Consider the following 24,864-nt stretch of genomic DNA (forward strand, 5'->3'; position numbering starts at 1 on the left):
GGCAGGATGCTTGAGCTGACCTTTGGTTTGTGTGAGTGTGTGTATGTGTGTGATAACCAGCGTATCTCTTAAATTACACGTATAGCTAAACTCTGACTATGCACTATGTAATCCTGACATCCACCAACTGAAACCTTTTCTTAGTTTAGGGGGTTTGGATTCATTTTTTTTCTTTGTTTTTTTCCCCAAGATGGAAGGGATGGTAGAACAGCAAAGGGAGTAAGTGCAACCCACTTTTAATAGACTAATTTAAAGAATGTTTAATCAGATGTGTTTTTCTCTAGACGTGCAGAAGCATACTGCCAAGTGCATCGCAGCATGACTGAGGGTGTTGTTTAGTCTGGTCGAGAAGTGATCTGTCAAAACTCTGTAGGAACCATAATTCAAGTTATGACATTGCAACATTTCTCAACCAAGGGGATATGCTGCTCAATTTCCTGGTTGGTTTGTCCATCAAAATCTACTCTTTCTTTAAAACAGCCTACTTAAACTCCCTCAAATTTTGCCAAGCCTTGAAACATGCAGTACTGGCACACACAGCAGTCGTACCTGGGAGCAAACACTTTGCAAAAATAGCTAAAAAGAATCTTTTAAGTGTTTGGAAGAATTTTATAATAGGACCATGATCTTCAAAGTACAAAATGTGCTACATTTCAGGCCAATTACATGACGGAGACGTGCATTTAGCAGTTTAATTTTCTTTGCCAAGCTACATTAGACATTTATTTTAAGGATAAACTAATGTCACAAACTGAGAGCAGCAATTGTATTTATCATGTTCATTGGGAAGTCCATCGTGAAAATTCTTCTTTTAGTCTATATTCATCTGAATTCCCATTTAGAGTGTACTGTTCTACATAATTACTATAGCGTCCTTATTCTGACTTTAGCCTATATTTGGATAGTACAATGTTGTGTTAAAACATGAGCTTTAACGTACTAGTTTTGAAGAAAAATTTGTTCCCATAAAAGAACTATTAACAACAAATACCAGAATGTTGTGAATGTGTACGAAACACCAAGCAGCTCTTTAGCTAGTAAAAAATAGTGAGGAAATGAGTCAAATTACAGACTGTACGCAGTTATTTTTAAAAACTATTCTAAATGTATCCCTTTTCCATACAGATCATATTCTTTATATAGGATATAGTTCTTGAGAACTGGTGGAAGCAGAAACTTCTTCATGGATGACAGTTTCTGGAGTCTCCTTAACCCCAAGAGTTTACGTATTTTCAGACGACACAGATGTTTCAATGGGCGAGGATTATCTAAAAATAACAGTGAGAGAGAAATGGTGGAAAAATCAATGCCATTAACAATGATTGTAAGCCAGTTCACAATCTCAAAACATGCTCTAATAAAATTAATATCAAAATCTATTACCTTGGGGCATTATTATTTTGCCACTTCTGAATAAAATACCATTCTTTTCACTTCAGAACTGTGATGATACACAATGCTGATATTAATCAAACTTCTGTTCGATATCTGCTTAACACTATTGTCTGACTTTTGGAAATATGCACACTGTACTCTGTCTCCAAAGCACTCATCTGAACACCTAAACCAGGCCTTTATTTAGCATAATCAATGGTAACTGATGAACGACCTCTCCTTTCCCTAGGTGCACCTTTTAAAAACTGCATGTTGAGGCCAGCCATGGCACCTTCCATTTCTGCTGTATCAATAAGGCACCAGGACCAGACCTTACCATGCTTGGGCCTGCTGAGTCTTCTGAACAAATACTTCTTACCAGAATTTACGTCAGTCAAAGAGCTCAGTTTAATTTAGCCTTCCTGAACAGAACAAAAACTTCCACCACACTTGAAATATGAGTACTTAAGACTACCAAATTATTTGGACGTTCCTGTGACACTAACAAAAAGGAGTTCCTCTGCATGCCAATGTAAAATACTGAAGCAAAATTAAACACAGGGTACCAGTTTTAAACCTAAATATTTTGGTTTTTAACAGCTGATGTTAAATCAAATTCTATTTAAAATTTAAAAAAAAAAAGTCAAATAAAATTAATTCATGCAAAGAGAACATTTAATACATTCACCAACAGATTTTTTTAAGTTAAGGTGGGTGAAACCTATCTCTGGTGCCACCAGTGATGGAAGGTCCGGGCTAATGTGTAGAACTTCAAAAGTAAAGCATACATAAGAAATATTATTCACTTACAGTATTAGTAATGGCAACTAGATGTCTATCATGTAAATCGGAGTTAGGAAATGATGGTACACAGATTGGGATGGCACACTCATTGTCACCACCTACTACCTTGAACATAATGGGATTTAAAACATGCTCTTACGATAATCCTCGAACGATTAATAGACTTGAGAGATCAAGGGAGCAAAAAGAAGGATGGATGTGTGAGCAACGTTCCTCAATAAAAAAAGTTGTGCCCCATAGCTGGTATCACATAGGTTAATAAGGAGTTTGAGAAGTACCTCAGTGGTCTTGCGTAACTAAAAGGGCTTCCCACACAACAGTGACGTTCCTTATGACATTCATTCTCATCAGGTGCAAGTTTGCCATATTCCAGTCCAATTAACTAATTTATGACCAGTGGCAACAGCTCAAGATCTATCTCAATCTGAGGACTGGATGACAGGCACAACCTGGTTCTTAGCTAGTACGCATTTGGACTGCGAGAACACTTTGGATGAATGTGACCTGACATAAGCAATTAAAGTCTCCTATAATAAATCATAACATCATTAACTGGAAGTTAGATATTTACCCAATATCTGACGTATCTCTGTCCATTCTTTCTGCGTTTCTAAGACAAACTTAATTTTTGTGCATAGAGGAACATAATCCATGTAATCTATAAAAACACGAACCACTCTTCCTGCTAAATGTTTCAACCAAGGAACAGCAATAAAGTCACAGAACTGGAAGAGAAAACACATCAAGTCATAATTTCAAAATCTGTGCGGAGGAACGCCAAAATAACACATTTTAAAGCAATTACACAAGATAATTTAAACAAAGTATTAACAATGACCTTTAACAGCCATAAATCGATGCCTAGGTAGGTTACTTTAAAAGCCATTTTCTTCCATGCTTAACCTTTGTGATCCCTTAACTCATCTGGACAGGCCTGAAGACCAATAATTATTATAACATTGCTATAATTTGCGGCACTGTTTTGTTCGACAGCAATATGTCTTTGGAAACATCTACTCCATTGGTTAGGGTAGGAACAGAAATTCCAGAATCCTGCCTCATGATTTCTTAAAACTTCCTTCCTAAATCCCTAATATATGAACCCCAAACTAAAACCACTCTATGTACGTAATATTCTTTATCTCAGAGTAGAAAATGAAAAATGGCTGTTTTATTTTTAGGGTATTTTAAAAAAGGATTTTGCCAGTATGTTAACCTTAATTCTGCACAATAATCAGGAATGTTTAAAGCTGGCTAATGAAAAGAACAAAGTGAAAAGAAGGAAGGAAGGTATGTATTTACTGGATTATCCTTTATTACAGAAGAAGTCCACCCGGGGAGAACCTCTTCCTCTGGAGTTGACCACACAAAAGAATTTCCAAAGATATCTTGATGCATACAGTCAAAACACATCTCCACATTATATCCGTGATTGAGCAACAGCCTCAGCATCACCTCATCATTCAAGGCATACTGAATGGCACTGGGGAAATGCGTATCATTAACCAACATAAAGTAGCAATTGACGTTTGCTCCGTAAGATAGGAGCAGCCTTACAATTTCATGGTTGCCAGCTCTCACTGCCACAAGAAGACAGTTTAAAGGATCCTTGTTTGGATTTGCCCCTGCTTTGAGCAATACTTCAGTGCAAAGAATGTCATTGTTAGAAACAGCAAAATAAAGCGCACTTTTCCTTTCGTCATCGTAACTGTTTGAAATGTGTTCAGCCAAGAGAGTATTGACATCAAAACCATTTTCAATGAGGAGCTCTAGACACTGTGAATTCTGGCCATCTGCTGCTGAGTGAACAGGGCTTAACCCACTTTTCTGGATTGCAGTTTGGGATGTGACCGGAATGAGATACTTCAGGGCCCTAAAAGACAGTGAATAAAACTAGTTAAACATCGCTTCCCTGCATGAAGAAAACGACCCTCATCCAGTTATATGCTAAATTACCAGCTAGACACACAAGAAGATCCAAACACAGAAACACCAGTTTTGAGCACTGACAAATAGTGTCAGTGTTAGGACCTTGTGTCTAAGTTGTTTCAGTGGTTTTCACTTAGTTCTAGGCAGTGTGTTTTGCATTTTGCCTTGTTTATGCTAAAACCACTTAGAAGTTAATTCAAACTAATGTAACATAGGCACTTCTGAAATAGAAATGATCTATACACTTGCAAGTTTACCAGAGTCTTCTTCAACGTGACCTTGTGCCACATCATATCTTAAGGAAAATGTAAAGTCCAAGCTCATACTCACAGGTAATGGCCCTCATAAGCCGCTTTGTGTATGGGAAGCAGTCCTGCCTTATTAGGCACGTTGCCACTTCCTCCATATTCCAAAAGAAGGGCTATGCAGTCTGGATTACCTCCTCCGGCAGCTTCAAACAATATCGATGCACCATCATCTGCTAAGGCCTGGACATCTCCACCTTGAAGGAGGATACAGCATTTATAATTATATCCAAAGTGATTTGCAGATCGTCATAAAAACAAGCCCAGAGTAGCTTCCCCTTCATTTTCAGATGTATTTAAGTTAAAACTTTACTAAAACAAGAAATAGTTCTTGTGGAAAATCTAAAACTCAAAGGCAAAAGAAGAGTTGTACAGATACAAGTTCAAAAGCTCACCTGACTGGGGTCTGCTTTGACTCTAAGTGTTATAACTGAGGATTTTCAAAATTCTGGCATATTTAAAAAATAATTCATTTAATTAATTAATACCAATATAATTCTGTAGAAGGGAAGGGAAGGGAAGGGAAGGGGAAGGGGAAGGGGAAGGGGAAGGGGAAGGGGAAGGGGAAGGGGAAGGGGAAGGAGGGAAGGGGAAGGAGGGAGGGAGGGAGGGAGGGAGGGAGGGAGGGAGGAAGGAAGGGAGGGAGGAAGCAAGCAAGCGGGGAGGAAGGGGAGGGGAGTAAAGAGAAATAAAGAAAGACAAGAAGGGCATGTATAGCAGTAAGTTCCCCCTTGATTGAAATGGATTGGTATCAACTCTGCCACTCCTCTCACATGCATTATGGAACCATGTAAGCATCACTCCAGTCTCACAGGAACACTCATAGATGCTTCCTCTCCGTCCAAGAAACCAAGTCGTCTCATTCATCACTACTCTTTCTTTCCTTTTCCATGATCACCCTAAAACACCTCAGCAACCAGGCAAGGTGTATGCCAGTGCAGAGGTGTATTTCCCTTTTACCTGACTACATACCTTTATGAATTAGATGCTCCAGCACATCACAGTGACCATATTCAGCAGCAACACCTAATGGTGTTACTCCATATCCATCCTTAAGGTTCGCATTTCCACCATTCTTCAGAAGAAGAGCAACAATGTCTTTGCGTCCCTGTTTTGCAGCTTCATGCATTGCTGACCAACGTTTTACACACGGCTGGTGGATACTACAGTTGTGTTTAATCAGAGTGGATACCATTTCAAAAGAGCACCTTCTTATAGCTTGAAGATATTTAAAAAGGAAGAAAATAACACAATGACATTTTCAGGTATGTTATCTTGAAAGTTAAAGACATCTAATAAGTTTAGAAAAGTGTTTCCTTGTGTACTGATACAAGGAAATTAAAAAGATTTCAAGTCCTAAAAATCTGGGAATCCAATTTACTGGTAAATAAATGGTAATGTCAGCTGCTCGGGAAACCAAGGTAAACCAACACAAGATGGAAAACATGTCAGTTTGGAGCACGGAGTGCAAAAGCAGCACTGCTTCGATTCTGAGAAAGCAGAAGCGGGTGTATCACAAGGAACAGCAACAATAAAAATACTATAATATTCGAATATGGTCCTTACTTCTAACGTTGGTGCAAACACTACAGTGTCCCCAGAAAATTCCACTTGTGACTTTGTCACCTGGTAACTCTAATCCTGGCATGGCTGTTGTCAGCCAAAGTATAGTTGACATCTGTCATACTTAAAGGCCATGTTCTGCCCTTCTGAGGTTCCAGGTTTGAAATTTTCATGGATAACACACCTGCAAATTATTTACATACAAAATAGTGATCCTGAGTAAGAGTCTAATTTTACTTCTGAACTACCCTTTGCAATAGCAGATCTCTCCACTGACTGGTGGGGCAGCTGAGGGAGATCAGCGTCATAGGGTTAGCAAATTTAACTTTTGTGAATGTCCCATCATAAAAGTAAGAAGGTTTTTAAGAGGCAACAGTCTTCATAATTACCCACAATTGCTTTGGAGTATGACCAAATGTATCTGGAAGCAGAAATCATCCCACTAGATAGATACTTCTTCAGCATTTACCTTTGTACTAAGGAGCCCTTTAATCCAGAGCTTTAAAATTAAAAGGAGTAACTAAATCATAAGCATCATCTATTAAGTGTTAAGCACCTGATACTCTATTTCACTGAGACTAAGACTGAAATACATGATGCACAACAATATCTACATCCACATTTTTAGCGCTCAGTGACACAAAAACATAAAAAGCATCACATAAACAATACATAGCTGACAAACCTCATTTTCAGGAGTTTGTACAGAGAAATACTTAGGAAAATAAATTGGCATTATAAGGGGGAAAGACCCTTTTCATAAGCTCTAGTTAACTCTTTGCAGGATTCATTAAAAGCAAAGGCTGAAAATAGTTTAAAAGTTTCACAGACTTACAATTATTGAAAAGAGCTGAAACAACGCAAAGCAAGACATTGCAGAGGAACGCTCTAGAAATGCCTCAGAGCCTTAAAATGTTAATATGGTAATCGCATCTGATGAAAGTTAACAAAAATTCAGAGAAATGAATATTTTAATATTGATAATTGTATTATATATTGTATTTTCTTAATATTATACTAATTTCACAGGTTGATTCTCTTCAGAAGAATGGAGATGTTTCGACATTCAACAGAAATTAGAAGCTAATATAGCTAAATTACTCATGTATAGTAAAGCTCATTTAAGACTACCAATAGCATAAAATCTTCCAAAGGAATCATCTTTCTTTAGATTGGGGTATTAGAAATGCAGTTGAAGCTTATTTTCAGTGCAAGAGGGGAGGGAGATGAGATGGGAGATTTTGAAATTGAAAATACCTGCCTACTTCTGAAGAAACCATCCAATAAAACTAAAAATCTCCAATAACCTCCAAACCTCCAGAAAAAGTACATTCAAGTTAAAGCAACAGCTTATTCTTGTACCATACTTTTACCTTAAGATGGTCAAATAGGACCAGGTTGGTAAAGGTCTTACAGCACCTGAAGACACCAAGAAGGTGCCTTGAACAAAAAAATAGGTCCCATTTTCTTAGGAGCAGCTCAGCAATCACCTAAAGCATAAGGAGCATCTTTAAGAGCAGCTCAGTGATCACCGAAAGCACGACGAGTGCTGAACTGAACGTTGGGTACATTTCACTAAGTGCTGGGCATTTCATCTAAAGAGATGACCAGCATCTAAACCACACAAGCCAACAGGAGTACTCGGGTGACTACTTAGCGGAGAGGACACGCTGCCATTCACTTGCTTAAACCCAGGGAGAGGAGGCAATTACCAATAAGAAGTGGAGTTTCTCCTTTGTCATTTGTGGTATTGGGCCAAACACCCTTTTCCAGTAACGTTCGTACATTTTCCACAAAGCCAGCTTTTGCTGCCAAAGTTAATGGTGTTTCTCCATCGCATGTTTTGTATTCCCACATTGTTTTATAAGATGCTAGAGATTAAGAAAGTGAGAAAAGAGAAAATCAAAGCACAAGGCTGTTAACACATACACGTATACCAGAAATCCTTAAATGCTAAGTCTTTATGAAAATTACTTGTAATTGTGTTTAACTTAACCTATCTAGTACTGCCAAACACACTGAATATGGAACAGTAATTTTTACTCTGTCTGTAGGTTTCTGAACAAAACTTTAAAAACGGTCCAAGTTCTTTGCTGGTGCAAATTGATGCAACTTTCCCAAAAAGAAAATTTGCCTGAATATTTAAACAACATAAGCGAGATGCTCCATGGAGGATTTGATCACACTTTTTTTCGTAATCAGTTCTAGCCTGTTGTTGTGCATGGCTGTTTATTGTTCTATGGTTTTTTGCTGCTCCCCTTATCTTCTGGGATATTTTTACCTTACTCACCATCTAAAATGATTTCAAGTATTTGCTGAATTGGCTGAGCTGCAGCCTCATGCAATGGAAACCACCCTCTTTCATCAGCTTCATCCAAAGCATATTTCTGTTTCACAAGTTCTTGGAGCCCAAATACTTGACCTTAAAAAATCCAACAGATAAATGAGATGCAGTTGGAAAAACAATATACAGAAAGCTCAGTTTTGCAAAGGGACTACTTTATTTTAGGGTTTTTACCTTGCTTTATGGATGTTACAATTTTCCTATTTTCCTCACTAGGTGGTACAAAACTATCCAAAAAAGAGCAGAAAATAGAAAATATAAACAGAAAGTAGATGCATTACATTATTTATTCAATATTTTCCATTAGGTTCTCATCTGAGCCAACTTTCCTTTGAATACACCAACTACAGTCTTGATTAGCCTTGTGACCTCCTACGTTACACCTGTTCTGTGGACCTTCAGAGTATCCAAAGTTCTCGATTTAGGTGCAATTCCTGCTGTGGGCTGACCTGATACAACTCCTAATTTGGTAAAGAATTCTGATGTGGACTAAAAAGCTGTATTGGCCCCACACTACAGAAAGGAGCCCTTCCGATTCAGAAACCTTAGACGGCGAATGAGAACGTGATGGCGTCAGAATGTCAATATTCACTAATGAAGGAGAGTCTGATGATATCAATGGTACCATTTTCCCTGAAAAAGAGTTGTAATGTTTTTAACAATATCATTTAAACCTCCATGAGATGGAAGTTAAATGCTGGTGTTTGCTAGTTCCTTGAGATATTTTGGTGATAAAAGCATATTAAAAAAGAGATCAGATTTAATAGAAAAAAAGCAGCCAAATAACAAGAATACCCAGCGACTCTGCTGAGAGCCTTCAGTGAAAAGGGAGATTCCAGTCCTACAACAGGAGGCCACGAGGACCCAAACCTTCATGAGATCCCACAGGAAATTAGGAAATATTAACAGTCCCCCAAGACTTACAGTTCTGCATCTTTCCATTTTAGACAGGGCAATCTACAAAATGTATTTATGGGATTATTGCCAAAGAACTTCTATTAAGGCAAAGTTTAGCTTTGTTTCACACATATGCTTTTCGTAAGAAGACAAATGGCCTGAAAAGCTAAGGGAAGTACTAGTTTAGCCAAGTGAATCTCATCTCCCTAAGCTCTCATCACCCAAGGTAGCTCAGCTGAGCCCTCCATTTCCCAATCACGGGAACCACTCTTAACCACAACATTCATGTAATGTATGAACCCTCGCTGAACACCCCTGTGGGTTTGCTGTTGTTTTTCTGGTTTGGATTTTTCTTGTACACACATGTATCTGAGTGCACAGGGAAAGGCTGGGGCACTGCTACAATTACAGAGCAGCCAGATTGCTAACAAATCCTAATTTATTGCCTTTAAAGTTCGAGGTTTTAGAAATGTTTGAGAAAAAACAAAATCAACATTTCTATTTTGTTTACTCTTTTCAATCATTGCTTCAGACAGTGCTTCACTGAGAAAGAGGCGTAAGAGTCAAACTGTTTTAAGCACTAAATATCAATGTCTCAAAACACTGTTAAAATGTGGCATAATCTCTAACATATTGAATTGACAGTACCTGTCATGATAGCTGGAAGACACCGGTGGTTTGGCCCCATTTGATTCTTGAATGCTAAGCTGTATGGCATACTCAGTGAGCAGATCTTCAACCAAATCTTCTCTTTCATCCATCATTTTTTATGGTGAGCTATAATGATGAGGTATTTTGAAACACACGCAAAAATATACTGCTAAGTATCATATCTTGCTTAAGGTATTTTTTATAATAAAATCAGGTGTTTCCATAAATTTAATTTAATAATGTTTTGGTGAGTTTATTCTTATTTAAAAAGGATAAAATTCCTGTTTAAAAATGGTGATAGAAAAGAAAACAACCCTGGAAACATTTAGTACTAGACGTGCCATTTTTATTGTTCACACACTACATGTGTCATCTACAGACAAATACTAGACAACCTGTGAATCATAAAAAGAAACTTTTCCTCTTTAGAAAGGTGTGGTCATCAAGTTAGTGAATATATGATTTCCATACAAGCATGAATAATGAACAGTAAACAAAGTTACCACCCATGAATTATTCCTATCAAACACAGGCATTCACAAGGAATTCATGAACATAAACACAATCACATATACATTTAAAAACTACAGACACAAAAAAGAAAAACACTCAAATTGTTTGAGATTTACAGAGAGAGTTTGCAGTTCAGAATGAAACACATGACCAGTTCTAAGGGTGGTCACACATATTGTACTTATTCAGGATTTACACAAATGTCAAATTATTTCAGAGAAGCTCTGAACTAACTTGACTCTTTTGTGTGGGGAAAGAGCATTTTTTTCCCCGCTTCCTTCACCCAGCGTGGCACCGGCAGCAGATACAAGATGGATCCACCAACCAGTGCCATTTGGACACAGGATTTCAGCGTGCAAAAGCCCACAGCATGTCACTACAGTTTAGGTGGTGACACATCATCCAGCTCTGAATTCAGAAGAACTTTACTGATACTTAAAGGGGGGCTTATAAGAAAGATGGGGACAGACCTTTTAGCAGGGCCTGTAGCCATAGCACAAGGGGGAATGGTTTTAAACTAAAAGAGGGTAGATTGAGACTAGATATAAGGAAGAAATGTTTTACGCTGAGGGTGGTGAAACACTGGCACAGGTTGCCCCGAGAGGTGGTGGATGCCCCATCCCTGGAAACATTCCAGGTCAGGTTGGACGGGGCTCTGAGCAACCTGATCTAGTTGAAGATGTCCCTGCCCACGGCAGGGGGGCTGGACTAGATGACCTTTAGAGGTCCCTTCCAACCCAAACTATTCTATGATTCTGTGATTCGATGAAAAGTTTTCAGCTGTTACCCCTATTCACCTCTCCTCTCCTGGAGCTGGATGGGGGTGTTCTCTCAAATAAAAAATAAGGGATTTGAGAGAGATGATACCGAATGCAAAACCTACTTTATGTTAATATAATAATATACAAGATTTTTGGACTTCACGGACAGGTAGTTGTACAACGAAACATTACAATGGTCTCGTGTCATTATCACTTTTAATGATCATTAATATATTAAAAAAACCCCACAAACACTTGCAAATCTTGCTTTATTTTTACACTGCCAAGGCATGGTCCATGAAAGCAGACTAAGGACTTTGGAGTCTCTGCACTACTTCTGCAGTCATGAAGCTTAATGGACATTCACAGGAGTTCAGTACACAAGCCTGGGTGATGGTCAAGCCATGCCAGCTGTTATTTTCAAGGTGTGAGAGTAGTTGGAAGGCTGAGTGGATTAGTAATGGAGTATGTCAAACCTCTTAACTGTAGTCACCAGCTTAAATTCAGTCTGCTCGTATCAACAACTTTAACTGTGGCTTATGTTCACTATGCTTTTTGCTAGTGATATCACATCAACTAAACGCGTTGGTAGTAAATTATAACTATAACTGGAAGGTCAGAAATGTTGCTCTTCACATCTTCCTGTAGGTTCTTGAAGTGTAAAATGTAGTATTTATATATTGTAAAAGATCTATAGAGAATAAAAACTGAAGTTAATATATGCCTAGCTGTACCCACCTAGGTTTTTACAAGTGGGCTTTGGGTTTCGCCAAAGTTTCTCTGATTCAATCTTAATGGCCTAACACGTTTGTCCTTTAATCAGATTGGGGACACCGGATGTTGAATTTTTTAGTTTTAAACTACTGCTCCCACGGTTTAGGCAGTAACATACTGTATCTACCACACAGAACACTTATGTTCAAAGTGTTGCACAAATATTAAACAATTATACTAAGCATCTGTTGTATGTTTCTTACAGAACAATCATTGTGGGGCGTCCTAGTCATTTTGCAAATAGAGAAGGAACGTTGTAGAAATTATCTGGAGGCCATTTTCTGAAAATGATCTTCAAGGGAAAGTGTTGACCAGATTTCTTTTTAGACTAATTTCTGCATTGTTCCAGTAAGTAATAAGTCAATCAAAGTACCATAGCCAATATTATAATCTCATCCACAAACACTTTACTACTTAGTGTATTAGGATAAAGCTTGCAAACCAAAATTAAATTAGTAAGGTCTTAGACTCAGAAGCTAAAGGTCTCTTGGATTCAGATTCCCACATAATGCAGTTTCCCACCTCTTTCAATATGTACTGGAAGCATGGCCCAGGTTTTTAACTGCAAGGATGGACAATCTGAAGGAAAGTGGAAAAAATCTCCAGTTCAGTCCCATTTTCTTTGAAGGAAAAAATACACAACTTTGGTCTTGACTGCCACCTCCGACTACAAAAAAACTTCCACAAATAATAAAAAAAAAAAAAATATATTCACGGGCACATTTTCTTTTGGGGCTTAGAAGAATAGACCTTTACGTTGTTCATAAAAGACAACGCTTTTCTGAAGGGTTCTCTGTTCCTTCCTTTTGTGTCTCTAATCAAGGCTTCAGCATAACAGTCCAAAAGAAGATTTCACACATAAGTTAGACTGATGAGCTGGTCAGTACAATGCAGACACACGTACCAAAATCTTCCACATGCTACCTAATGTTAAATCTGCTGCACATCATACTAATGCTTAGAAGTTCTCAAAGTTATGTTCTGGCATACTGAAATTTAGGTAGAACTTCTCATGCAAAAAAGATTTCTGAAATCACCGAGAATGCTGACTGACTGACATCCTGTCAGTCAGGATGGACAATACAAAGTTCTCCGTAATTCTAAAAAACAATGATAACTATGTTCTGAAACTCTTATGATCAAAACAAGCTTATGAAAGCCTATCAAGTTTGTTGCAGCAAAAATAAATTAATAAGTTGTTGGGTTTTTTTAAAATATAGTTTGCTTTATGCAGAAAGGAAGGTATCCCACGTCAAACTTCCAAGGTGTAATACAAAACATAGCAACTTCAAAAAGCCACACAAAACAAAGGAGCTGACCATCTTTTTTTTCTAAATGCTGCCACAAGTTTCTTATTAACCAGAATGTAAAATTCTCATCATCAAGAAGGCCATGAAACTGAGCCTCTCTTCCTCATCTCTTGTTGGCAATGCACTTTGTTGACAGGCAGGAGAATTCTGAGTTGAGGTTCTTTTGTGTGTTTATCTTCACATATTCATAAACATTTTTCTAATTCTGATGGCACCTTAAAGCTTCCATCATTTAACCCACAAATATACGCTGTTCTGAAGACTGACAAGCCTTTTAGACAGGAAAGATAAAATCTCTCTTGGACTAGCAGTTTTAGAAGTGTATCTCAATAAACATCTCTACAACCTCTTTCTGCCATCAGCTAAAAGGTAAGTACATTTTAGAATAAATTAACATTTCGCTGGCAGCTGGGAGGTGCTCCTGATGAGACTAAACAGTTAATTTACATAAGATAATTTATCAAGGAAAAATGTGTGACATTCATAATCTCATTTCCTCCACAACAGCTTAAAGGCAAACAGAAGCCACCTTCCCTTTCTTCACACCTTTTGTTTTGAAAATCCTCCATTTGAAGACTTCATGCCATCGCTGAAATTTCTGAAGCATCTTTTTAATGAATCATGATCACCCTCAGATCCACGTGGATGGACCTTCATGCCCTGCAAGCCCTACTGAAGTTGCTGTCCTTAGGAGAATTGAGACTGAAAATTATTATATTACAGCCCATCATATTATATTTACCCTAGAGCCTGAGCCAAACAGACTCCTGAAGACTTATAAAGGCCTGAGATTAGACCCTCACATCGCAAAATCTCTGAAAAAAGGCTGTTTTGGTATATTACAGTACCTTTATGAAGATGTTCACATACGGTTTAGTCCTATGAGGTGATCAATACCCTCCAACGTCACTGATTCCAAGAAGAGTTAAGAGCACAGAGCATCTTGCAGGATAGTCATTTACTAAGAAAATCCTTTTATTTTCGGAAAAACGTATTGCCTTTCTACCTCCCCTTTATCTCCAAAAGATTAGAGGAAGAAACCAGTTTCCAGGTCACGATAGAAACTTGAGTGGTTTTTTTTTCTGGTCATACAACATCCATACCCATTTGGTCAGCTATCTCCTGCTTTGCTGTATTCCCTAGAACTGACTATGCCACAGGCAACATAGAGCTCTGCTTGAACACAGACTTAACCAGAAAGGTCTCAGATGAGCAGTGTTTCAGAATTGTTGTATGTACTGTTTTCAAATTATCTTATCCCACAAAAATTAATAATGTATTATAAAATGAGAAAGTTAGTAAGGCAGCAAGTGACTGTGACATGGTAGCGTGAGTATAAGGCAAACAGCTCACCACAGCACAAGTGCTGGACACATTGCCAGGGGTCTATACGTGCTTTGAGAGCCTGATTTGCTATATCACCGCTGGTAATACGCTGTGCTGACGTGACAAGGTCCGACTGAAGCGCGGACGTTCCACTAGGACCACAGTGGAATATAACAGCATGGCTGGTACACTCGGCAGCAGCAGAGCCATCCCTGCTACATTATGGGATGTAGCAATGAAAAGGCTAAAAAGCTCAGCAGCAAAATCTTCTATTCAAGAATGGAAGCTTCGCAATTACCAGACCTAGGCACTAGATCACTAGAACAAATTGCAAATGCTTCCTCTAAAGAAGTTTTAGTGTTTGTATTACAACAAATATTTTCCTTAAACAACATTTGGAGTAATCTGGTATTTTTTCCATTTATGCCTGAAAAAATAAAGACATCTTGCTGTTTTCCTTAAAAAAACCTTTTGCTCTCTTAAATTAAGTTACTGTTTTTTCATCGAAGAAAATCTGAACTACTTGCTAATCATGGCAGTTGCGTCTTTCCTTGGAAAGAAGTGTATCAAGCGTTCATCACTTTTAAACACATAGGTATAAAGTTAATGTTATGTGAGTGTTAATGTTATTCTAATTTCTTATCCTTAAAATAAACTAGACAATCCTAACTTTGCTCTCTATAAATAGAAGGCCCTTAGGCATGCAAAGAGGTTATTCATAGCAATAAAATAATTAATAGCAATCTAAATTTGGACTCAGTCTATTAAATGTTACAGTTTTAAATTAGTTCACTGTTATTCCAATTGGCGAGCATAACATATATTCTCACCTTTTCAACCCATTATCTTGCCACTGTTACTCTGGGGCCTGCATTTTGAACAGCCAGGAATGGTGCCCTGCAAGCTGATGTGTCCTGTGATAATTCTAAAATTAAATACGCAGTTGCTAGATAAATTAAGGTCTGACCTTGTACAACTGTAACATAAGCAGACTCGACCCACAGGAAAGTATTACACATGACTTCTCTAAAATCCCGTCAAATGTAACACGAGGTCTGGATGGTATAATAAGATTATCTGTGCCCTCATTGGTTCAACAACTCTCATTAAGAAAATAAATGACTTGCCAACTTAGTTTCAAGGGCTACATTAACAAAATCTGGTAACGTATTTACATACATTAAAACAAATCTGAGAAGGTTTAGCCTTTAACTAGTTGTAGATCCTGCCATACTACATCACCAAACACCAGTCTCTCTCTCTGAGGCTGAGATGATGTAAAGCTTTACAGATTCAATGACAGCCAATTATAGTACTTAATTGACTAGATTTAATAACTTTAAATTGGACAAAGAAGCAGGAGGCACGGCACCACAGACAGCAGTGATGCAAAAGCAGAATAACCCAAGAGTAACATCAAGAATAGCAGTACCCAGTAAGTTAAATCGCAAGCATGGGATAAGGAAGAAGCTGGATTTTTTTTTTTTTCTCTAGCTAGACATACACATCACTGATGCAGTACCTCTGTCTTCTTTCGGTTTTAATCAATTAGTTACTATCTTTACCAAAATGAACAGACAAAAAGGGAACATAACAAATTGAAACAACGAACTTCCAACTTACCTTCAATTGTTCTGATGAAACGAAATTGTACACTGTGAACTCTTCCGTGCCTCGTGATTCACTTGCATTTATAGAACCATAAAACTGTAAGCTTAACTAAGGCACTACATGCATCTCATCTTTGGACACAAGATCAAGAAAACCATTTAAAGATGATAAATAATATTCACTGCAACTTCTTTTGACAGTGCGACCTAAGTAAGTGTGGCAAACCTCAAAAAAAAAAAAGTACAACAGAAGCAGACAAACAGGGCCGAGACCCTGCTCTACTGTTGGCTAAGAGCTGGTAAGAACAGAAATATATTCTTATATAATAAAAATATCTAAAATACATATTTATAATATATATAAAGAACACACGTTTTAATTGCTTACCTTGAATTCTTTCATTTCCTTTACATAATGAGGATATTATCAGAACTAGTACATATCCATATTACAAGCACGGTATTGTTCTGCTTTTCAGATGTTTTTAATACTATTTTGCATCGCTATGTAAACAGTGTCTGATTCTGATCTTACATAGTTACCAGTTATAAATCCATCAGTCAATTATGTTCCATGCATATAGAGCCAGAATAAATAAGACTCCTGTCCAAATACCAAATCGTGTGGCAATGTGCAAGACTTCACAGTGAGATAAATTCATTGGTGAGACAAAAAAGGGAAGAGAAGTCACAGCTATAGCAAGGCCTTCTTAGGGTGCCCACACACCATATATTAACACACAGGATAATACTCCTAACAGAGTCCCCAGTGTTAAACAGATAATAAACTGTGAAATGCTACGTGGGTGGTTTGGGGTTTTGTTTGTTTTCAAAAATAGGTAATTTTTGTAGGTACTCTGATAATACTTCTTAGGTCTTGGAGTTGTATTTTAAAATAAATTGTGTATTGAAACAGAGTTTGGCGTTTTGGGGAACTTCCTACTGTATCTCTTCTAGATTGATTTAATGAACTGTCTTATCAACCTGACTTACTGTTTTTTACTCTTTGTACTAGGATGTGGCAAGGACACCTACATTCTTGGGTTGTCTGAACAGATGGTTAGGACTAGTGTTTGAATGACGCTAACGGAGCTGGTTTGGCTTAAGAAGATCGCCAGGCACAGAACAATTTGTGCTGTGGTCAGTCAGTGTAATCAGGAGATAGATCATCTGGTTGGACCATCACAGAGAAGGGAAAAATACAGGGATGATCCGATAAAAAAGGCTGAATTTTTTTAAGTATGGCATTTTGATAGGAAAGAGAGATTCTCCGTGGCTTGGAAAGAAACCCCAGGTCTCTCCAATACAATCTCAAAGAACGCTTGGGAGTGGAGAAGCACAAACCCTGAATTCTGATATAAACTGTATTAATCTCTTTGCTTTAGTTACGGAGCGGAGGTAGCGCGTGTCTTATTAAAAGACTGGCTTTCAGTCTTCAGCTACGATATTCTGAAACTCAGTTTGTTGGGTTTGCTTACCAGTTATGGAAAAGAGGAACTCAAAAGCAGGACAAAGGAATTATAAAGAATAATTTGTCCAGAATAAAGTTACAACACAATTATTATCAAATCTTACTCACTATGCAAAACTCACCCTTTAAATTAGCAGCTAGGCCATAAAGGCAAGACTTAATACAAGGCCAACTGGATCTTCAAATGAACATCATGTTTACCTCCACCAATAATTTAAACTATCTTTTTATTGCTCTTTTCTCCCATTCTATCTCAAGTCCCCTGATTTGAGTTTTCTACTTTGTCAGTATTTTACAGCTTTTTTTTCTTTATTAACTGATCACATTAACTCAGAAATTATCTATTTGCCATATTCTATTACAGTGATCCTTATTTTTGATTCTGCAGTTAATTAGCTACTTTTAGCACAATTTCTTGGTCAAACCAATTTCACAGCTAAAATTCATAGAAGGTATACGCATGGTTCTGCTTATTAAACAAATTACAGAATACTTATGGTTATTCCCTGAAGTAGAAAGTTATCAACCTCAGGAAGACTTGACTGATAAATACATGCACCTACAACCCTTTAATATAGTAATTTTGCTAAAAATATATATGTATAATATTGTAATTGTTTGTAAGCTTCTGCATTATTTCTATATTACACTCTATTCCCAGGCATAGAAATGCTGTTACACACTGCATCAGTTATCAATCGGAAGGTATTTATTTTTTACATATATATTGGAGAAAACTAGAATTCATGTACTAGAAACTTCTGCAAACCTTAAATACGTTTCATGAAAGAATGACAGAAGCTGACACATATTCGTATCACATCTACTACACCAAAATCTCACCTTGAGGGGACATAAACAGCTTTGTTTCCAAGTACACATCACACAAAACTGCTCTCAGCAGCTGCCAAACATACTTCTGAAGCTTTAAGGCTTGACACAGTTGTTTTGACTCATGAAAGTGAGCTTTGAAATTAACTCTGAAGCTTGGACTAAGCTTTGACTCTGCAAAACATTTTGGAAAATAAATCAAAAACTATGAACCTGTAATAGTTCGGAGAACTCATTACTGGCAGTCAGCTATCACTTGGCAAAAATCAGTTGGTTTCAAGTAGTCACCAGCCATACAGAACACATCAACCGAACGTGTATTGCACCTTTACTAGAAACGTGCTGAAAATCTAAACGCAACATACAGCACTTATGACTTCTGTGTGATGCATTTCTCGCAACAAATCTTTCAACGGAGTATTCCTCATTTAGAAACTGCAAAGTTCTGCAAATTGATCACAAGCTGTCATTATCAGTTTCATGAAGACGGCTTCAATAATAGAAAACGTTTATATTTAAAAGGGGATATTCAAACCTACGTGTCTTGTGAAGTGCAGCAAGGCATGAACTGTGGTGTACTGCTATAGCATACCCAGCCCAGCTAAATGCACTGGGCTCCAAAACTTGGGCTGCCTTCCGATCGGACGCCGATCCCGAATAAACGCTGCGCATGGGCCGGCCTGGGAAGGTTTCAGGGGCACGGATCCGAGAGAGGCGACCTAGCAGCCTCTCCCCACGCAGGGGCAAGCCACCCCCCGGCAAGGCTGGGCAGCCCGGCGCCACACAGGCGGCGCCGCCGCCGCCAACACCTCCCGTCCCTGCAGCTCCGCAGCAAGGGCCTAGCCGCCTGCCCCCCACAGCGGCCGCCACGCCACACAGACAGTAGGCGTTCTTCAGAGCCCAGCCCGGCCCGGCCCGGCCCGGCCCGAGCCGAGCCGAGGCGAGCCTCCCGCGCTCAGCACCAAGCAGTGACGAGCACCAGGCCGGGCCGGACCTGACCTAAGAGACCGCCTCCGACCACCCGCCCCCGTCGCTACGCGCATACGCGCACCGCCCGCCCCCCCCCCCCCCGTCAGACGGCGCATGCGCTGGGTGATACACCGCGTGCCTTGGCGCACGCGCGTGTGCCCGCCGGGATCGGGGGCCGATGCGGCTGCGGCGCATGCGCAGCCCGGCGTCCTTGGCCATGTCCTCCAACCGGCGACCGCAGGCGCATGCGCCCGGCTGTCCCGTGGCCGGCGGTGCCCGCGGTGGCTGGCGGAGCGGGGCGCAGCTATGGCGGGGGCCCTGAGGAAGGTGAGGCGCCGCGGAGGTCCTTGAGCCGGGCAGCCTGCCGCGTCCTCGTCCTCGTCCTGCGTGGGGGGGCTCCCTCCCCGCCGTGCTCTGCTGTGGCGGGTTTCTGGGGAGAGCGTAGGGGGTGCCCGAGCGGCGGGGTGAAAGTGAGTGGGGCGCCCTGCGGGGAGAGGGCTGAGGGGAGCGTAGGGCCCGGTGTCCCCCGCGGCCCACGGGGGACGGCGGGCCCGGCGCCAGGCGCTCGCGGGGCAGCAGCGACCGTTGGCGGAGGGGGCGGCCCGTCGTGTGGGGAGGAAGGAGGCGGGTAAGCCGGAGTTCACCCCACCACAGGAAGGCTTTGCAGCAGCTGCTTTGTAATGTGAGCTGCTCCCTCTCTTCGCGCTCTCCCTCCCCTTCTTGTGCGCTTGTCAAAATACTGCAAATTCGTGGGCTCGCGTGTGTGTGTGGTGGGAGGCAGAGCCTCAGGTCAAAGAATGGTCCCTGTGAGGTGTATGTTGAGCCAAAACAAAATAATCAGCGTGGAAACAGACGCTTAGGTATATTAAATATGTTTATGTTCTCTACGCAGACCACTGGACTTGTAGGATTGGCTGTAGCTGAAAACCCTCATGAGGTACGTCACGTGTCTTGTTCGGTATTTAATGGAAATTGTCAGTGAGATCAAAGCTTTTTGTTATGTATTTGCATATGTAGGTACGCTGTGTACCTTAAAGCGGTGCCAACTTAATAATAAGTGAGAAAACGTTCCAAAATGATAAAGGAAGAAAATTAATTCTTAAAGGTTTAATTCATATCATTAGGAGTTATTTTGCACGTGTACTTTTTGTTGCACATGCTGATTTCAAAAACCTCCTTGGTGTAAGTACTTCTGTGAACCAATATTTGATTTCTCTCATCTCCAATGCAAAAGCAAAGAAGTCTTTAAATTCAGTTCTTCATAAATGTAATTTCTGCTTCACAGGCATACAGATTTTTGCTGCCTTGCTATGTTGTGTTTCCAACAAGTACTAAAATAACTTACACTAAGGGGGAGAGGCTAGCCTTACATGATAGAGGCTAACCATGTCGCACAAAGCCACATCAAGGCCCGGTGATGGCAACCACTGTTGAGACTGGAATATTTCAGTGGTTCTTGGGAACCACATTAGGTAGTTCTTGTAGCAATTTGGTACTTTCTTTTTACCTCCTCAGGCTCAGTAATGAAAGTATGTTTGCTACATCTTGCTTGCTTATTCAGGAGGCATGAGCTTTGAAAGGACTTCAGTAATTCTTCAATTTCTCTGCTTTGAAATTTCCCGCTATGCAACGATTCTATTTCAAAAATGCTTCTGCCACCAATAGCTAGGAATACTGTCAAAAAGAACCATTGAAAAAATCATTATTGTTCTGTACAAATGATTCTAGCTCAGTCTGCAGCCTTGTCAGACACTTTCTGGGTGAACTTACTAAATTTTAGGTTTTTTTCAGTGACTTAAAGCCAAGAGTAAAGAAATCAACAATGCTTTAGTTGAAGTATGGATTCTATGCCAGTCCCCTGTTCATTTCCTGTTTTTTCTTCTTTGTATTTCTTTGACTTCAGTATTCTGCTTCTATTTCTTATTGTTCCTATAGGACATCTATTCCTCTTCAGTTAGATACAGTTATCCAGCCAGCATACGGCCCAAAAGCTGCAATTTCTTCACCCCAGTGTGTCCTTTATCACTGCATTTAAATCCAGCAATAAAAGTTGCAGATTTTAGTTTAATTTAAATCTGTCTGTCGCTCAGAATTTTGCACCAGTGTGAGAAGTGGTGCCAAAAAAAAAAAATCTCGTTATGTTTTGGTAGCTTACGTACTTCTTCATCTTTCCCAGGTAATTTTTCAGAAACTGATGGTTTAGACATAAATTTGCCTCATTTTTTAAAAGTATGGTTGGTATTAGAAACACGGCTTTTATTGTTTCCATTTTGCATCAAATGTACTTCAGATTGCAACTTTTTTTTTTCTTTGAGGAATCTGACAGTGATAACTTCCCAGTCCTGATAAATCCCAGTCTTACCCAAGACAGAGTTCTGTGGTTCAGACTTAGTTATTTTGTTAATCCTACGTTTCTGGATTGAATACCATAACCCTCTATATTTTGTGTATAGATAGTTAGCTAGTAGGTTAAGTAGGACAAGAAGTTAAATAATTGTAGTTGTCTATTTTAACCATGTCTTGTGATCACTTCAGCGCCTGCGAATACTGTACACAAAAATCCTTGGTGTCCTGCAAAACATTCCCAAAGATGCAGCATATAGGAAATACACTGAGCAGATTGTAAATCAGCGATTTAATTTGGTGCAAACGGTAAGTACAGTGCTGTTTTATAAATGTTACGCATGAAAAGATTTTTAGGATGAGAAGAATGATTTTCAAAATGACTGACTTTCAGGAGTATATGTAACTTTCAGGTATCAGTTCAGAAATAGTTGAAGTCTTGAGGTTTATTTTTGTTACTGACTGGAATATTTTGATGTTATATTAAAAAGAATTGTTACTTTCTTACTGATGTTTTCTGTGAAAATTAGAAGAAAACATAGTTTTTTGAAGATTCGTAGAACAGTGGTAATTTCCACACACTTGCACAAAAAATGCATGTGCTCATATCAGTGTAGTATCTTAGAACAATCCTTGCCTTTGACATTTTAAAACACTTTTTGGTACCTTAAACTATGTAATAGTGGTATTGTGTATTTTGGGTGATAATTGGAAGGTTGCATACCATTTCATAAGAATGAAATGATACATACTAAAGCCCTTAGCTGCTAATGTTTCTTTGGAGGTCATTAAATAGTACTCATTTTTTGTATTTATCATTGAGAGTTTGATGTTTGTTTTCCAATAAGAAAAGTGTGTGAGATTTCTTTGATAAAGTAGAATGACAGAAGCCAGCTAATTTGATGGTTGAGGAAGACTAGAGTATGATCTGGTTAAATTACTGTTTTCATGCTGTATCTGGGCTTTCTACTTCTCACTGAAACTAAACATTTATTTATATGTATTTGAATACACAGGAGACTGATGTGCAAAAACTACAGGATAAGCTGAATAGTGGTCACATAGAAGAAGTCATTGTACAGGTAAACAATTGGGCGGGAGTGTTGATCTGCTCGAGGGTAGGAAGGCTCTGCAGAGGGACCTGGACAGGCTGGATTGATGGGCCCAGGCCAACTGTATGAGGTTCAACAAGGCCAAGTGCCGGGTCCTGCACTTCGGCCACAACCACCCCATGCAGCGCTACAGGCTTGGGGAAGAGTGACTGGAAAGCTGCCTGTCGGAAAAGGACCTGGGGGTGTTGGTCGACAGCCGGCTGAACATGAGCCGGCAGTGTGCCCAGGCGGCCAAGAAGGCCAATGGCATCCTGGCCTGTATCAGAAATAGTGTGGCCAGTAGGAGTAGGGAAGTGATCGTGCCCCTGTACTCGGCCCTGGTGAGGCCGCACCTCGAATACTGTGTTCAGTTTTGGGCCCCTCACTACAAGGACGTTGAGGTGCTGGAGCGTGTCCAGAGAAGGGCAACGAGGCTAGTGAGGGGCCTGGAGAACAAGTCTTATGAGGAGCGGCTGAGGGAACTGGGGTTGTTTAGCCTGGAGAAAAGGAGGCTGAGGGGAGACCTCATCGCTCTCTACAACTACCTGAAAGGAGGTTGTAGCGAGGTGGGTGTCGGTCTCTTCTCCCAAGTAACTAGCAATAGGACGAGAGGAAATGGCCTCAAGTTGCGCCAGGGGAGGTTTAGATTGGACGTGAGGAAAAATTTCTTTACTGAAAGAGTGGTGAAACATTGGCACAGGCTGCCCAGGGAAGTGGTTGAGTCACCATCCCTGGAGGTATTTAAAAGACGTGTAGATGAGGCGCTTAGGGACATGGTTTAGTGGGCATGGTGGTGTTGGGTCAACGGTTGGACTCGATGATCTTAGAGGTCTTTTCCAACCTTAATGATTCTATAGCGGGGAAATTTATGGTTAGGTACAAAAGGGAGCAGTGGTTTTCAGTGTTCCTTTGGCTGAGCTTCTGTTCAGAAAATTGGCAGTTTTCTATATCTTCCAAACAATCAAACAGAAAAAAAAAAAAGATTTGAAAATGAATTGTCATATAGTGATTGGGATGACCATATTAAAACCTAACACAATTACAGGTTTACTGTATTATGGTTATATATATACCATGTACACTTACATTGCTTCTTACAGAGTCTAAATCAGTGGAAAGGGCAGAAGATGATTGAATAATATTGGGGGATAATCCAAATAGACTGGAAAATATAAAGAAGTTGTCATTGGGAATGACTAGGTGAACACACTGTCTGTTTGGGTATTTGGAGGTGATTCAGTATGTTTTTTTTAAAAACAAAAACCAAAACCCCCAAAACACACAGTTCCTTTTGGTATTTATAGATGAAATTTGTGGTAGTCCCTGACTGTGATAGGTAGTGACATCACTGGGGTAATGAACTGAAATAGAGGTAATGTAATACTTTGGCAATTGTACAGCATTTAAGAATTTGTGTATGGTGTTTATTAACAGGCTGAAAATGAGCTTTCTCTGGCAAGAAAAATGATACAGTGGAAACCATGGGAGCCTCTAGTTGAAGAACCTCCTTCTGACCAGTGGAGATGGCCAATATAATTTTCAAAATGGTGTAACCTCTTGGAAGTAAAAAAAAAGTTAATTATTAATCTATTGTTACTCACAGTTGTCTTTAAATTAAAGATAATAACTTCATAAAAACATGTTTTGTCCTAATGTCCACTTACATTTAGCAATCTAAAGACAGCTTCCAATTTCTTGCAAAAACGGTTTTAAGAAAATTCTTTTCAGGTGTTGTACAACCTTTGGTTTATTTCCTTTTGTAATTCATTATTAACAGGGTATTTGTGCCTCATTCTGAGTTATTTTTACAATCTGTATTTGTATGTTAACAAATACAGATATTACAGGCCATTTGAAATCAAAATCAAAGTTGTAGAAAAGTATGATCCCGCCCTGCTCTCCCGCCTTTGGTTGTGTATTTTTGCCAGCCACTGCCAGTGTCTTTATGACTGTGCAGATACTGAGATCAGGGATCTGATGTAATGAAAACTAGGCTTA

At 39.4% G+C, this 24,864-nt stretch overlaps 2 protein-coding genes across 6 annotated transcripts; one reads left to right on the top strand and one right to left on the bottom strand.

The window, feature by feature from the left end:
* Positions 1–678: 678 nt before the first annotated feature.
* On the bottom strand, positions 679–19,437 carry ASB15 (ankyrin repeat and SOCS box containing 15). 5 transcript variants are annotated; one of them, XM_076329786.1, is made up of 13 exons: positions 19,003–19,437; positions 18,476–18,637; positions 15,382–15,476; positions 12,438–12,494; positions 9,865–9,993; positions 8,494–8,546; positions 8,266–8,397; positions 7,688–7,846; positions 5,385–5,630; positions 4,438–4,609; positions 3,481–4,051; positions 2,750–2,903; positions 679–1,268 (listed from the first exon to the last, which is right to left on the bottom strand). In XM_076329786.1, exons 5-13 carry the CDS (start codon positions 9,978–9,980, stop codon positions 1,096–1,098), a joined length of 1,776 nt encoding a protein of 591 aa, XP_076185901.1. In that variant the 5' UTR covers positions 9,981–9,993; positions 12,438–12,494; positions 15,382–15,476; positions 18,476–18,637; positions 19,003–19,437; the 3' UTR covers positions 679–1,095. The 5 variants fall into 5 exon arrangements, with proteins under 5 accessions (XP_076185901.1, XP_076185929.1, XP_076185892.1 ...); XM_076329814.1 differs by lacking the exon at positions 12,438–12,494 and having other exon boundaries at positions 3,736–4,051; XM_076329777.1 differs by lacking the exon at positions 12,438–12,494.
* Positions 19,438–19,665: 228 nt separating this feature from the next.
* Positions 19,666–24,506, top strand: NDUFA5 (NADH:ubiquinone oxidoreductase subunit A5). The gene is made up of 5 exons (XM_076329827.1): positions 19,666–19,759; positions 20,325–20,369; positions 21,968–22,084; positions 22,792–22,857; positions 24,301–24,506. The coding sequence occupies exons 1-5, from the start codon at positions 19,739–19,741 to the stop codon at positions 24,400–24,402; spliced, it is 351 nt and encodes a 116-aa protein (XP_076185942.1). The 5' UTR covers positions 19,666–19,738; the 3' UTR covers positions 24,403–24,506.
* Positions 24,507–24,864: the final 358 nt, after the last annotated feature.

The sequence above is a fragment of the Aptenodytes patagonicus genome, chromosome 1, assembly GCF_965638725.1.
Source record: "Aptenodytes patagonicus chromosome 1, bAptPat1.pri.cur, whole genome shotgun sequence".
NCBI classification, from domain to species: Eukaryota; Metazoa; Chordata; class Aves; order Sphenisciformes; family Spheniscidae; genus Aptenodytes; species Aptenodytes patagonicus.